Genomic DNA, 15,675 nt, shown 5'->3' with positions numbered 1-15,675 from the left:
ATTGTAATGATGCAACCAATAGCCAGATCCAACATGTGGTGGCCCGGTATCGATGCGGACTTAGAGTCCTGCATGCACAAATGTAACACATGCTCACAGTTAAGCAATGCACCCAGGGAGGCACCACTAAGTTTATGGTCTTGGCCCTCCAAACCATGGTCCAGGGTCCATGTCGACTATACAGCCCCGTTCTTGGGTAAAATGTTCCTCGTGGTTGTAGATGCGCAATCCAAATGGATTGAATGTGAAATAATGTCGGCAAGCACGTCCGTTGCCACCACTGAAAGCCTGCGGGCCATGTTTGCCACGCACGGCCTGCCTGATGTCCTTGTGAGTGACAACGGGCCATGTTTCACTCGTGCCGAGTTCAAAGAGTTCATGACCCGTTATGGGATCAAACATGTTGCATCTGCCCCGTTCAAACCAGCATCCAATGGTTAGGCAGAGAGAGCAGTGCAAACTATCAAGCAGAGCTTAAAGAGGGAAACTGAAGGCTCACTGCAGACTCGCCTATCCTGAATCCTGCTTAGTTACCGCACGAGACCCCATTCGTTCGCTGGGATTCCACCCGCTGAACTGCTCATGAAAAGGGCACTTAAGACAAGGCTCTCTCATTAGTCCACCCTGATCTACACGAATAGGTAGAGAGCAGGCGGCTTCAACAAAGTATATATCACGATAGCGCAAATGTGTCACGTGAAATTGAAATTAATGATCCTGTATTTGTGTTGAACAATGGACAAGGTCCCAAGTGGCTTCCTGGCACTGTTGTGGCCAAAGAGGAGAGTAGGGTGTTTCGGATCAAACTTTCAAATGGACTCATCTGCAGCAAACGCTTGGACCAAACTCAGATTCACGGACTGTCCAAAACAACCCACATTCGACCCTACCTTCTTTGACTCCCCAACATACACACCAGTGGCAACTGACACAGCGGTTGACCACGAAGCAGAACGCATCACCAGCAGCCCAACATAACTCACCACGCCAGGCAAGGCCAACTGCACAGCAGCCCAACGAGGGCCCAACAAACGACCACCAAAACCAGCATTTGCACCGAGACGATCAACCAGGGAAAGAAAGGCCCCAGATAGACTCGCCTTGTAAATAGTTATACTATTGACTTTGCGGAGGGGAGGGGAGGAGAGTGTCGTTATATATGTAAACCTGTAAATACCTTATGTAACCACCAGAGGACACGTCCCAAGGGATCCCACAATCCCTTGGGAGCACCTGTACTTAAGGAGGCCTCACAGGTTGGAGAGGCACTCTGGAGACCTGCAATAAAAGACTATGGTCACACTTTACTTTGAGCTCACAGTATCTGGTCAGACTCTTTATTCATGCATAACAACAACCTTCTAATATCTCTGCGTTCCTCCAATTCAGGCCTCTTGTACATCCCCAATTTCCTTTGCCCCTCCATTGGCAGCTGTGCATTCTGATCATACTCCTGTGAAGCACCTTGGGACATTCTACTATTTCAAAGACACCATATAAATACACATTGTGGTTGTATTTATTACTTACTCAACTTCCTATCTTTTGATACCTTTGTGCTACCCAACATTCCTTTCTAAGAGGGAGATTAAGGGGCCGAAATTGCCCTCTGCCCCAAACGGGGCGCACTTACCGTTTAAATTTTTTTTTTATTGACCCAATCCATGGGGCGGAGAGTCGAGCAGTATTTTGCTCTTTAATTTTTTTTATTTTTGTCGGTGCAGTGCTCTGGGCGGCTGCAGGGCCGAAATGCAATTGGCTCGGGTCGACCGCTGCTCCTAGTCGTTAGCGCCACGCTGATGACAGCGCGATATGGACGTGCCGCATCTTGTTGATGCGTCACACTGTCCTTCCCCTTTAGTTAAAGGGGAAGGCCACTGCGGGCTCTGCAGCCACTTTGGACACTCCGTGCGACCTTGGATAACGTGGACAATTTTCTATACCTTGGGAGCCTACTATCAGCAAGGGCAGACACCGCCTCCAATATGCCAGCGCAGCCTTCGGTCACCTGAGGAAGAGAATGTTTGAAGACCAGGAATTCAAATTTGGCACCAAGCTTATGGTTTACAGGGAAGTAGTGATACTCACCCTCCTATATGACTCAGAGACGTGGACTATATACAGTAAGCACCTCAAAGTGTTGTAGAAATACCACCAGCGCTGTCTCTGCAAGATCCTGCAAATCCACTGGGAGGATAGATGCACTAACGTCAGTGTTCTGGCTCAGGCCAACATCCCCAGCATCGAAGCACTAACCACACTCGACCAGCTCCGATGGGCTCCCAAAGCAAGCGCTCTACTCGGAAATCCTACATGGCAAGCGAGTCCGAGGTGGGCAGAGAAACCGTTTCAAGGGCACCCTCAAAGCCTCATTGATAAAGTGCAACATTCCCACCGGCACCTGGGAATCCCTGGCCCAAGACCGCCCTAAATGGAGGAAGTGCATCCGGGAAGGCGTTGAACACCTCGAGTCTCGTCGCTGAGAGCATGCAGAAATCAAGCGCAGGCAGCGGAAGGAGCGTGCGGCAAACCAGACCCACCCTTTCCTTCAACCACTGTCTGGCCCACCTGTGACGGAGACTGTAATTCCCATATTGGACTGTACAGTCACCTGAGAACGCGCTTTTAGTGTGGAAGCAAGTCTTCCTCGATTTCGAGGGACTCCCTATGGTGATGATCTAGAGGAGGCTGCTGGGCTGTCCGATGGTTAAAGCAAAAGTAGGGCCATTCGTGGAGGGTTGGGGGTCGGGTTTCACATTTTTAGCAATTTAAATCCCCCGATCGCCTCCCACCCATTATGCGGTGGTTAAAAGTTCAAAAAATATTTCAGTCAGTGGTACACTTCTATTACTTTGATCTATATATAATGGCCCTGAAATTGCGGTCGGAGGCTCCCCTCGGGTAAATGCCTCCGACCACAAAAATATTTCCCAATGTACCTGGTAGTCCCGGAGGAACAAATACTTGCGCTACGAGGCGCAGAGGCCGAACATTTTCCAAGAGCGTATGTGCATCCTTGGATCATGTGGGCTGCAACAACCAATGAAAATAGCATATCAGTTTGTATGAAGATCACCATTTCTATGAATGGGGAAAGCCCCAAAAACACAAACATTTTAAATAAATAAGAAAAACACTTCACATATTTAAAATTAATTGAATATGAATTTAATTAAATGTTTTAGACAAAAACGTATTGCTTTGAATTTTTTAAATACCTATATTTTAATAGGGGTAAAAATAAACATATCTTAATGGACAGGGTTTTTAATATAAAAATTATTGAAATATAGAAAATAGGTGCAGGAGTAGGCCATTCGGCCCTTCGAGCCTGCACCATCATTCAATAAGATCATGGCTGATCATTCACCTTAGTACCCCTTTCCTGCTTTCTCTCCATACTCCTTGATCCTTTTGGCTGTAAGGGCCGTATCTAACTCCTCTTGAATATATCTAATGAACTGGCATCAACAACTCTCTGCGGTAGAGAATTCCACTGGTTAACAACTCTGAGTGAAGAAGCTTCTCCTCATCTCAGTCCTAAATGGCTTACCCCTTACCGTTAGACTTTGTCTCCTGGTTCTGGACTTCCCCAACATCAGGAACATTCTTCCTGTCTAACCTGTCCAGTCCCATCAGAATTTTATATGTTTCTATGAGATCCCCTCTCATCCTTCTAAACTCCAGTGAATACAGCCCTGGTCAATCCAGTCTCTCCTCATATGTCAGTCCTGCCATCACGGGAATCAGTCTGGTGAACCTTCGCTGCACTCCCTCAATAGCAAGAATGTACTTCCTCAGATTAGGAGACCAACACTGAACACAATATTCCAGGTGAGGCCTCACCAAGGCCCTGTACAACTGCAGTAAGACCTCCCTGCTCCTATACTCAGATCCCCTCGCTATGAAGGCCAACATATCATTTGCCGCCTTCACCTCCTGCTGTACCTGCATGCCAACTTTCAGTGACTGATGAACCATGACACCCAGGTTTCGTTGCATCTCCCCTTTTCCAAATCTGCCGCCATTCAGATAATAATCCGCCTTCGTGGTTTTGCCACCAAAGTGGATAACCTCACATTATACTCCATCTGGCAAATTTTTTCCCACTCATTTAACTTGTCTGTATCCCTTTGTAGATAATTTGTGTCCTCCTCACAATTTGCTTTCCCACCCATCTTTGTATCATCAGCAAATTTGGCTACATGACACTCGGTCCCTTCATCCAAGTCATTAATATAGATTTTTACCAGGCATAAGAGTTTGATGGACATCTGCTGGGCAAATAGCCCAAATCGCCGCCCACGAAAACCCTTCTCCCGGGGATGCGTTGGAACTGTCAAAAGAAATTTTGACAGTTCGCAAATACCGGATTTTGGCGCATGTGCATCGCTGCCGAGAACTGCCACTTGCGAGGCCTCTACAGGTGTGTGCGCACATCGTAGAGACCGTGACTTTTGGCCCAAACGGTTAGAACTGTACTCTGTAGTCAACGAGCTGGACGGAGAAGGAAGCACTGCAAAAAGGAGAGCGGTCCTCCTCACGGTCTGCGGGGCACCGACCTCCAGCCTCATGAAGAATCTTCTGGCTCCGGTGAAACCCACAGATAAGTCGTATGAGGAGCTGTGTACACTGGTTCGGGAGCATCTTAACCCGAGGGAGAGCGTGCTGATGGCGAGATATCGGTTCTATACGTACCAGCGATCTGAAGGTCAGGCACCGAGCTAAGGCAACTTGCACGACAATGTGATTTTAATGGCTACCTGGAGCAAATGCTCAGAGACTTTTTTGTACTGGGCATTGGCCACGAGACCATCCTACGAAAACTTTTGACTGTAGAGACACCGACCCTCAGTTAAGACCATTGCGATAGCACAGGCGTTTATGTCCACCAGTGATAACACCAAACAAATCTTTCAGCACACAAGTGCTAGCAATGTTCATAAATTAACTGGAACTGTGTTTGCGAGCAGAAATGTACAGGGCAGAAACCATGAGTCAGCAACTGCCAGCAGGCCTCAGGTGACCCAGATGACTCAGAGTCCCCAACAAAGGATGAATGCAAGGCAATTCACACCTTGTTGGCGTTGTGGAGGCTTCCATTCAGCCTATTCATGCTGCTTCAAAGGGTATGTTTGCAAGAGCTGTGGAACAGTGAGGTACCTCCAACGAACTTGCAGACGAGCTGCAAGCTCTGCAAAACCTGCTAACCACCACGTGGCAGAGGAAGATCGGTCCATGGTGAATCAAAGCAATTTCGAGCCTCAGAGAGAGGAGGCCGATGCTGAAGTACACGGGGTGTACACCTATAATGCTAAATGTAAAATTGAATGGCTTACCCGTAGCCATGGAACTGGACACTGGTGCTAGCCAATCCATCATGAGTAAAAAGATATTTCAGAAACTGTGGTGCAACAAGGCATTCAGACCAGCCCTGAGCCCCATCCACATGAAACTGAGAACGTACACCAAAGAGCTTATCACTGTCCTGAGCAGCGCCATGGTCAAGGTCACCTACGAGGGCACGGTGCACGAATTGCCACTCTGGATTGTCCCGGGCGATGGCCCCACACTGCTTGGAAGGAGCTGGTTGGGCAAAATCTGCTGGAATTGGGATGACATCCGAGCGCTATCCCATGTCGGTGAGGCCTCATGTGCCCAGGTTCTTAACAAATTTCCTTCCCTTTTTGAGCCAGGCATTGGAAACTTTTCTGGGGCGAAGGTGCGGATCCACTTGGTCCCAGAGGCACGACCCATTCACCACAAGGCGCGAGCGGTACCTCACATGATGAGGGAGAGAGTGGAAATCGAGCTGGACAGGCTGCAACGCGAGGGCATCAGCTCCCCAGTGGAATTCAGCGAGTGGGCCAGCCCGATTGCTCCAGTACTCAAAAGTGATGGCACGGTCAGGATTTGCGGCGATTATAAAGTAACTATTAATCGTTTCTCGCTACAGGACCAATACCCGCTCCCTAAGGCAGACAATCTATTTGCGATGCTGGCAGGAGGCAAGACATTCACCAAGCTCGACCTGACTTCGGCCTACATGACGCAGGAGCTGGAGGAGTCTTCGAAGGGCCTCACCTGCATCAACATGCACAAGGGACTGTTCATCTACAACAGATGCTCGTTTGGAATTCGATCGGCTGCAGCGATCTTCCAGATAGACATGGAGAGCCTACTCAAGTCGGTACCATGCACGGTGGTTTTTCAGGACGACATATTGGTCACGAGTCGGGACACCATCGAGCACCTACAAAACCTGGAGGAGGTCCTCCAGCGACTGAATCGCGTTGGGCTGCAGCTGAAGAGGTCAAAATGCGTCTTCATGGCAACAGAAATTGAGTTTTTGGGGAGGAGGATCGTGGCGGATGGCATTCGGCCCACAGCCTCTGTCTTGGCATCTATCAGGAACGCGCCCAGGCCACAGAACGTCACGGAGCTGCGGTCGTTCCTGGGACTCCAACTATTTTGGTAACTTCCTACCGGGGTTAATCACCCTCTTCGAGCCCCTACATGTGATATTGCGTAAAGGTGAGAACTGGGTATGGGGAAAAAAAAAAGTAATTGCTTTTGAGAAAGCCAGAAACATTTTATGCTCCAACAAGTTGCTTGTATTGTATAACCCGTGCAAAAGACTCGTGCTAGCATGTGATGCGTCGTCGTACAGAATCGGGTGTGTATTACAACAAGCTAACATTGCGGGGAAGTTGCAACCTGTTGCCTATGCTTCCAGGAGCTTGTCGAAGGCCGAGAGGGCCGACAGCATGATTGAGAAAGAGGCATTAGCATGTGTGTTCGAGGTAAAGAAAATGCATCAGTACTTGTTTGGCCTCAAATTTGAGCTGGAAACCGATCACAAGCCCCTCATATCCCTGTTCGCTGAAAACAAGGGGATAAATACTAATGCCTCAGCCCGCATACAAAGGTGGGCACTCGCGTATAACTATACCATCCGCCGCAGGCCAGGCACCAAGAACTGTGCAGATGCTCTCAGTCGGCTACCATTGCCCACCACGGGGGTGCAAATGGCGCAGCCTGCAAACTTGTTGATGGTAGCGCAGCCCGCAGACTTGTTGCTGGTCATGGAAGCATTTGAAAACGATAAATCACCTGTTACGGCCCGCCAGATTAGGACTTGGACCAGCCAAGATCCTCTGCTGTCCCTAGTAAAAAAAAACTGTACTGCAGGGGAGCTGGGCCAGCATCCCCATTGAAATGCAAGAGCTAATCAAGCCGTTCCAGCGACGAAAAGACGAGTTGTCCATTCAGGCAGACTGCCTGTTGTGGGGTAACCGCGTAGTGCTACCCAAAAAGGGCAGGGAGACGTTCATCTTGGATCTCCACAGCACACACCCGGGTATAGTAATGATGAAAGCGATAGACAAATCCCACGTGTGGTGGCCCGGTATCGACTCTGAACTTAGAGTCCTGTGTACGGCAATGCAGCGTGTGTGCTCACGCCCAGAGAGGCACCACTAGGTTTGTGGTCCTGGCCCTCCAGACCATGGTCAAGGATCCATGTTGACTATGCGGGCCCATTTCTTGGTAAAATGTTCCTGGTGATGGTGGATGCTTTTTCAAAATGGATTGAATGTGAAATAATGTCGGGAAGCACCGCCGCCGCCACCATTGAAAGCCTGAGGGCCATGTTTGCCACCCACGGCCTGCCTGACATACTGGTCAGTGACAACGGGTCATGTTTCACCAGTGCCGAATTTAAAGAATTCATGACCCGCAGTGGGATTAAACATGCCACCTCAGCCCCGTTTAAACCAGCCTCCAATGGGCAGGCAGAGCGGGCAGTACAAACCATCAAACAGAGCCTTAAACGAGTCACAGAAGGCTCACTCCAAACCCGCCTGTCCTGAGTACTGTTCAGCTACCGCACGAGACCCCACTCGCTCACGGATGCCCCCGGCTGAGCTACTCATGAAAAGGACACTTAAAACCAGACTTTTGCTGGTTCACCTCAACCTGCATGATCCAGTAGAGAGCAGGCGGCAGCAACAAAATGTAAACGATGGTCGCGCCACTGTGTCACGGGAAATTGATCTGAATGACCCTGTGTATGTGCTAAACTATGGACATAGTCCCAAATGGATCGCGGGCACGGTGATAGTTAAAAAAGGAAGTAGGGTGTTTGTAGTCAAACTAGACAATGGACAAATTTGCAGAAATCACCTGGACCAAACGAGGCTGCGGTTCACAGACTGCCCTGAACAACCCACAGCAGACACCACCTTTTTCGAGCCCACAATGCACACCCAAAAGATGAATGACACCACGCCGGACCAGGAAATCGAACCCATCACGCCCAACAGCCCAGCAAGGCCAGGCTCACCCAGCAGCCCTGCAGGGCCAACAACATGCCAGCCCAGCGAGGGCACAGCCAACAGACCAGAACAGACATCTGTACCAAGGCTGTCCACCAGGGAAAGAAAGGCTCCCGACCGCCTCACCTTGTAAATAGTTTTCACTTTGACTTTGGGGGGGGGGGAAGTGATGTTGTGTATCTGTAAAGCATGCACTCTTATGTTCCGCCACCAGGGAGCGCATCCCCTGAAGTCCCAAAGGATCCTAGCATCCCTTGGGAGCACTGTATATAAGCCGGCCCCTAAGGCCTGTTCCTCACTCTGGAGTGTCTTAATAAAGACTGAGGTCACTGTTACTTTAACCTCCCTGTGTGCAGTCTCAGCTGTGTTTGGAACACAACAAAGATCATGGCTGATCTGATCTTGGCTTCAACTCCACTTCCCTGCCCGCTCCCCATAACCCTTGACTCCCTTATCGTTCTAAAATCTGTCTATCTCTGCCTTAAATATATATTCACTGACCCAGCCTCCACAGCTCTCTGGGGTAGAGAATACCAAAGATTCACGACCCTCTGAGAGAAGAAATTCCTCCTCATCTCCGTTTTAAATGGGTGACCCCTTATTCTGATCAGGATAACCATTACTTTGTCCTGAACATCACCAACTTGCAGCAAAATTTTAAAAGTACAGATGGAGTATTAGCTTGTTGGCTTAGGACTTTTTGTCTGTTTGGGAAAGAAAAAAGTCACATGGTACATTTAAAGCGCTAGGATGGTCGTTTTTTATATTAGGCATGGAGAAATTGAGACGTTACATTTCACTACCAATACTAATAATTTATTCATGTTTTACTCCACTGTAGTTCTTTTGACCAAAAGCATATATATCAGCCTCAAGGTATTGGACCAATTCAGTACAACACTATCCTCACTTTGGACCCAGTCAGTGTGAAAGTGCTTAACGCTGTGGGAGCAAATATGTAAGTACAGATGACAGTGAACATTTTCTCGAACTATTCTATCGTTTCAGTTACAGATTTTGTCTCTAATAAAGCACAGTTGCTAGTCTGTAATATTTGTCGATAGTCACCCGATCCAGCTAATTTGAAAACACTTTTCAAATGCTACATGTTCAAATTTATAACTTTTTTCCCCTCCAATAATGCTTTTTTTCAAAGCATTAAATTGACTTGAGATTTTAATTAGCTTGTCATCACTGATCTGTTTTTTGTTCAAAGTATTAGAATCCATTTCCTCACAGATAAATGTGCAGAAATATTGATATGGAAGGACATCCATTGTCTAAATAATTATTTCCATACATTTCCTGAAAAGCAGCAAGTTATTGCCAGTAACCAGCACCTCTCTACAGTTATATTTTAATGCATCCAGAAGATTGTAAGCTACTCGTGTAGGATAACCTAGATTCAAGCATTTTTCAAGAAATGAAAACAAATGCATAGCAACTGGATTTAAATTTAAAACTCACAGTAGGGAGGACTGTCATAGGGCAGCAATTGATGTGGTCATTGGACCTCCCTCAAGTCATGGGCCTTGGGGAAAAATAATACTTTCTGTGGTGCAGAAAGGTGACAGCCCAAATACAGACTCCAGTCAGAGTTTGTCTAAGTCCACAAGAAACTATATGGACAACCTGAAGTTACAGAACTGCACAAATAGTCTCCTAAATCCAAACACAACAAAAGTTTGATTGTGTGAGTGGCTGGGCCTCTGAACGATTGGGAACAATATTATTGTAAATTTTCAAAGGGTAGGGGCTGCAAGGGCGCCTATTACTTCTTTCCTGAGCGGGTGGGGAGGGGTGGTGATGCCCCCTTCTCCCTCCGCTCCCGCCCGCCCCAATCCCCTCCCCAGCCTGGACTGCTATGCCAAACTTCCCATTTTTTCCTTATGGGGAAGGGCATAAATATTCACTATTTGCAGGAACCTTCCTTTGACCCTGGAAAGTTCACCAGGGACAGCTGAGAAGTTCCTGGCAGTCAGAATCTTGGCATAATCATTCACCCACAGATTTTTGCGAGCATACTTTTTACCACTGAAATGTGTTTGGCATTCTAGCTCAAAGAAATAACGACGCTGACTGGTTTTCTTAACAGGCAACTCGAAAATTAGATTGTCAATCAAGCTCTGTTTACTATTGTAATTCAATAACAGTGTTTATATGCAAGATTCTTCTCATATTTATTCCTATACTTTCATTTAGAATTTACCTTTACAATGTATGTTATGAACATACAAACCTACAACAATGTCAGGCCTTGAAAGACTAACTGGTCCATCAGATCTGTTCCGTACTGTTGAGGTGGGATTTATGCACACTATGACCCCAGTCCACCCTCTCCCCACCAGAAACCAGCCACGTAACTCCTGGGAGAGGCAGACAAACAAAGAAATTACCTCTAGGCCAATTTAGAAGAACACAAACTCTGGAAAATTCCTCCTCCAATCCCTAAAGGTGATAAAACAAATTCCAGGCGACGTCAGTCATGGTTGAGAGACATCTGCCAACCCTGAACCTTCCTTTTATACGCAGTGATAGCCAAGCTCTGAACACATCCTGTTCTCTTTTGGATGTTTGCAGCGAATCCTTAAATGTACCTAACTCAAATAGCCTGTCTAAATGGACTACATCTAACCCTTTCAATCAAATCTCATCAGAAAACTAACCAGTCCATTCACTGAGGGATGTAGGTTAAAATCTAATGGTATCAAAGTCTGTTCTCTAGTACGGTAAAATGAGTCTTGACCGTCTCAGCCTATTCCCATAACATAGAATTGATTACAATCTGATACGAAACAAGCATTCTTATGTAGATGGGTTATGAGCATGGCCAGTGTAAATTAAAGTGTTTAGTTAGGTTATGCTCTTGCTTTGGGTTGAGGCAACATGCCGGGGTGGTATAGATAACTTTTACACCTGGCTATGCCATCCATGACCTGGGAGTGTCTGGTGGCTGCCCAAAATGTAAAAACATCCCATTCCCCTGAATTGATGTCTTGAGAAGCGCAAAAGTAAATTTGTGCAACATCAATTGGGCCCTGCAGCTGACTTCAGTGTTATGTGCCTTGATAAAATTAAAGATCCAGAGTTCCGGCTCACAATTGCAATGCAGCAATTCCTTTTGCAAGTTTGTATATATACTAAGTTAGGACAAGATCAGGCTACTCTGTGACAGGACCATTGTCAAACAGCCCATCAACACTCACTGTCCAAGCTCACAATATGAAGATATCAGGGCTGGTAGCAGCTGTGTAACTATATCCAGACATGCCGTTATGAGAGGGGGGGGGCTAAGGGAAAGAAATAATTTTTAAAATTCACTAAACATTCAATCTTTCAGAAATCTATTTTCTTCAGACTTAAAAAATAAATGCTTGTTTCAATGGTTGGTGTTTAGTGAAAGCTAGTTGATGAAAAGTCACATTAACATTTCTTGGTTTATATATACTTTTCAAACATACCTTGCAAATATTTGTGTGAAGACTGGATCCAAATTAGCTCAATATTGACAAAATGTGTTGTCATGCAGTTCATATATTATAAAATGTGAAAATAATATGCTCCCAACTATTTTTCTCTCCAATATTTTATGCCAAAAATCTTACACTTTTAGCTACTAGATAAACAGTACAGGAACTAACCAATCCCTAACCATCTGACAAGAGACAGCTTTATAGTTAGGGAAAGCAAACAATGGTACACTTACACCCATCATCTGATCATTGTGATGACTGAAAATTGATTATACTTAGCCCCGTTATGGCTACTATGTTGGGTCATTGACTGCAAGTTTGCTAAATATATTTGTTGTTCAAATCTGTCGAGCATGATTTTACCTGACAACCTGTTATTCACATTATAGTTTCTATCTACCCCACGGTATAAGCACAGACAAAGATGACAACTTCTGGGTAACTGATGTGGCACTTCATCAGGTAGGAGTCCAAGCTTGGTAAAATCATAGGGGTTGAAATTGAATTAGGCCCAAAAACAGGCGCAGGGATCATGATGCGCGATCTGCCCACGCTCATTGGAAGTGGTGCAGGCAGCATACAAAGTTTGTGCTACCTGCTCATTATGATTGCAGTGGTGAGCTCAGTGCTCAACAGAGGGGTCAATATCTGGTGCAGTCTGCTCTCCAATAAAATGTTGCCTAGGCTCTCTGGACCTCTTAAAGGGAGGTGCTTTGTTGCAGAAGCACCTCATTGTCACTGTAACTGCAGAAATGGCACAACAGGGAAGAGAAAGGGCAGCTCGCTTCTCAGATACAGAACTGGAGGCTTTGGTCCAGGGGGTATACAGAAGAAGACATGTCCTCTACCTGCAGGAGGCCTTCAAGAAACAACGTCAGAAGGCAGGGGAGGAGATAGTGCAAGCCAGAAGTGCGACCAAAGTTGCTGCCAGGGCCTGGCTGCAATGCCGCAAGAAGTTTAACGACCTCACACGAGTGCTCAAGGTGAGTGAATGCATCTTCAAATACTATATTTCACCAACTGCACCACTAGCCTCACACACTGCTCAATGCACCATACCCCCATCACTCACCTAAAACAATCTCTAGCAATCATGACTTATTCCTGACAATCATAGTCTCACCTCAGCCTCTTACACTTACCACTGCTGCAAGCCTCACACCCACATCTCACACCTTGCAGACAATGTCAGCTATTCAACCATGGTCGGCACATCACCCAAACACATTGTGCAACACTCACTGACATACTTCCCTTTCTCTTATTGGTTAATGTGGCTCACAACTGGTGTGAGCAGCAGTGAACAGGCAGGATTGAAGCAAGCCTGCAGAACCTTACTGTGCTGGAGATCATTGGCGTTGTCGCTGAGGCTGTGATGAGCGGCGAGGTTGAAAGCATCGCTGATGACCATATGCTGATACCTAATCCTCCTTCTCACATCCCACTTCCCCCTCATCGCACAATCTCTTCTCACTCAAAAGCTGCTGATGACATACACATCTTGCATTCCTCCCCTCCCCTCACCACAACCCAACCCTTGTGCCTTTCTGTTTTCAGATACCCAAGAACTGCCAGCAGCCCAGCCATTCCACAAACAACTAGAGGAGGAGAGTGAAGGAGAAGAAGAGATACCGTCACTTGATCTGACACTCCCAGGCACCAGCTCAGAAAATGGCACTGTGCACACTTTAGTGGGTAGTATAGAGATGGAATCTGAATGTACTGAGTCACCGGGCAGGGTGAGCCTGCAGGCAGGCCAAGGGGAAAGGGTAGCTCGGGTGCCAGCTCCCCGGAGGGCACGTTTGAACACGAGTTCTGTTGCACAAGACTCAGATAAGGCCTTCGATGGGGCGGTCTTCAAAAGAAGGGTGCTGGGAATGCACACAGAAATGCTAGGTGCAATGGCAGGCCTGCTAGAGAGCCTCAACCTCTCTTGCCCCCCCCCCCAACCTCTCTTGCCCCCCCCCAACCTCTCTTACCCCCCCTCAACCTCTCTTCCCCCCCCCCCCAACCTCTCTTTCCCTTCCCCCCCCAACCTCTCTTTCCCTTCCCCCCCAACCTCTCTTTCCCTTCCCCCCCCAACCTCTCTTTCCCTTCCCCCCCCAACCTCTCTTTCCCTCCCCCCCCAACCTCTCTTTCCCTTCCCCCCCAACCTCTCTTTCCCTTCCCCCCCAACCTCTCTTTCCCTTCCCCCCCAACCTCTCTTTCCCTTCCCCCCCAACCTTCCTTCCCCCCCCCCAACCTCTCTTTCCCTTCCCCCCCCCCCCAACCTCTCTTTCCCTTCCCCCCCCCCCCCAACCTCTCTTTCCCTTCCCCCCCCCAACCTCTCTTTCCCTTCCCCCCCCAAACCTCTCTTTCCCTTCCCCCCCCAAACCTCTCTTTCCCTTCCCCCCCCAAACCTCTCTTTCCCTTCCCCCCCCCAAACCTCTCTTTCCCTTCCCCCCCCCAAACCTCTCTTTCCCTTCCCCCCCAAACCTCTCTCTCCCTTCCCCCCCAAACCTCTCTTTCCCTTCCCCCCCAAACCTCTCTTTCCCTTCCCCCCCAAACCTCTATTTCCCTTCCCCCCCAAACCTCTCTTTCCCTTCCCCCCCCAAACCTCTCTTTCCCTTCCCCCCCAAACCTCTCTCTCCCTCTGCCTCTTCTCCCCCCCCCCCCTCCTCTTCCTCCCCTCCCCATCTCCTTTTCCTTCTCCTCTTCCTCCTTCTTCATCCTTCCTGCTACTCTTCCTCATGATGCGCTGGGTGTGGTTGTACACCAATTGAACATTAAGTGAGTGGCAGACTTTGCAATTATGGTATACCTCAGAATTGCTATGTGGCGCTGCAAAGCCGCATGTGCAGTTGATCATGAGGAAGCTCGATGCCCTGGTAAAACCACATGCATGCTCCTGCTTCTTTCTGTTCAGAGAGAAGACAATGAAGTTCCTTCTCCTGGAGGACAGAGCTTCTGTGACCTCTTGGATGCATCAATGGAGGTCGATCTGGGAGATGTTAGATATGTCGCCTGCTGCAGACTGGAAGGATCTGTCAGGGCCACTGGCAGTGCCGCCATCATCCTGCTCTAAGGCTTTAGGTCTGGTTACTGGAAGTGGTAGAATTCTGTGACCATCTCCTTAATGAAGCGGAACGTCTGGCTACACTGCTCCTGGCTTGAGTATTGGTAGAAGTGTTCTCGGAAAACCCCAGGTGGGTAAAGCTCCCTCTGCGAGCAGCTTGTCCCCTTTTCTGCCTCTGCTGTATCTCCCTGTCATGCTGCAGCATGAGGAGGACTGCAAGTAGAGCCCCATGACTGGGAGAAAGTGGTCTGACCTGAACTCTTGAATTCAGAAGCAATGCTTTCTCCACTTGCAGCACTACTCCCTGTCACCTCATCAACTTTAAACAACTCTAGAAATCTCCAAATACTTCCACAAACTTCTACAGAGCCAGTTACCTGCAAGTTGTTGATGATCCCTTTAAATCTTGCTGGTGGGAAGCCCCTCATGCAGCTGAACACACGTCCAGCTGTGCATGCTCAGGAGAGGGCATGCAGTCAAGCAATGATATTTAAAATAGCAGGTTGTATGTCAAATCAGTGCTGTACACATTGATGTGATGATCAGCCTCATTTGCATTCTTCTGGCAAATACTACTGACCTGCCCAAAATGGCGACCGCCCTGGCAGTGGCCAGAAGTGAGGCAGCCGCCATTTTTCTGCTGAATCTGGTCTTAAATGTCAGCAGTAAGAGGAGGAATTTTGCGGCCAGAGTTTTCATCCCATGATCTTTTTGAAACAATACAGTTAAAATGGTTTTATAGATGCCCAGACCTCTAAGTGTCATGTTGAGCAATGCAGTCATAAACAATAGTTATGTGATAATGAAGGGG

The 15,675-nt window shown here is 47.7% G+C and overlaps 1 protein-coding gene across 4 annotated transcripts in view; it reads left to right on the top strand.

The window, feature by feature from the left end:
* The window catches only part of pam (peptidylglycine alpha-amidating monooxygenase), a 398,693-nt gene that overhangs the window by 361,274 nt on the left and 21,744 nt on the right, over positions 1-15,675 (top strand). For all 4 annotated transcript variants that reach the window (XM_070884267.1, XM_070884245.1, XM_070884252.1 and 1 more), the window contains 2 exons: positions 9,178-9,294; positions 12,199-12,271. In XM_070884267.1, the coding sequence (XP_070740368.1) occupies positions 9,178-9,294; positions 12,199-12,271 (190 nt within the window). The remainder of the gene's footprint in view (positions 1-9,177; positions 9,295-12,198; positions 12,272-15,675) is intronic.

This window comes from Pristiophorus japonicus, chromosome 1 (genome assembly GCF_044704955.1).
Source record: "Pristiophorus japonicus isolate sPriJap1 chromosome 1, sPriJap1.hap1, whole genome shotgun sequence".
Taxonomy (NCBI): domain Eukaryota; kingdom Metazoa; phylum Chordata; class Chondrichthyes; family Pristiophoridae; genus Pristiophorus; species Pristiophorus japonicus.
Note: the sequence above shows the minus strand (reverse complement) of the source record. Positions and strands in the feature narration are given on the sequence as shown.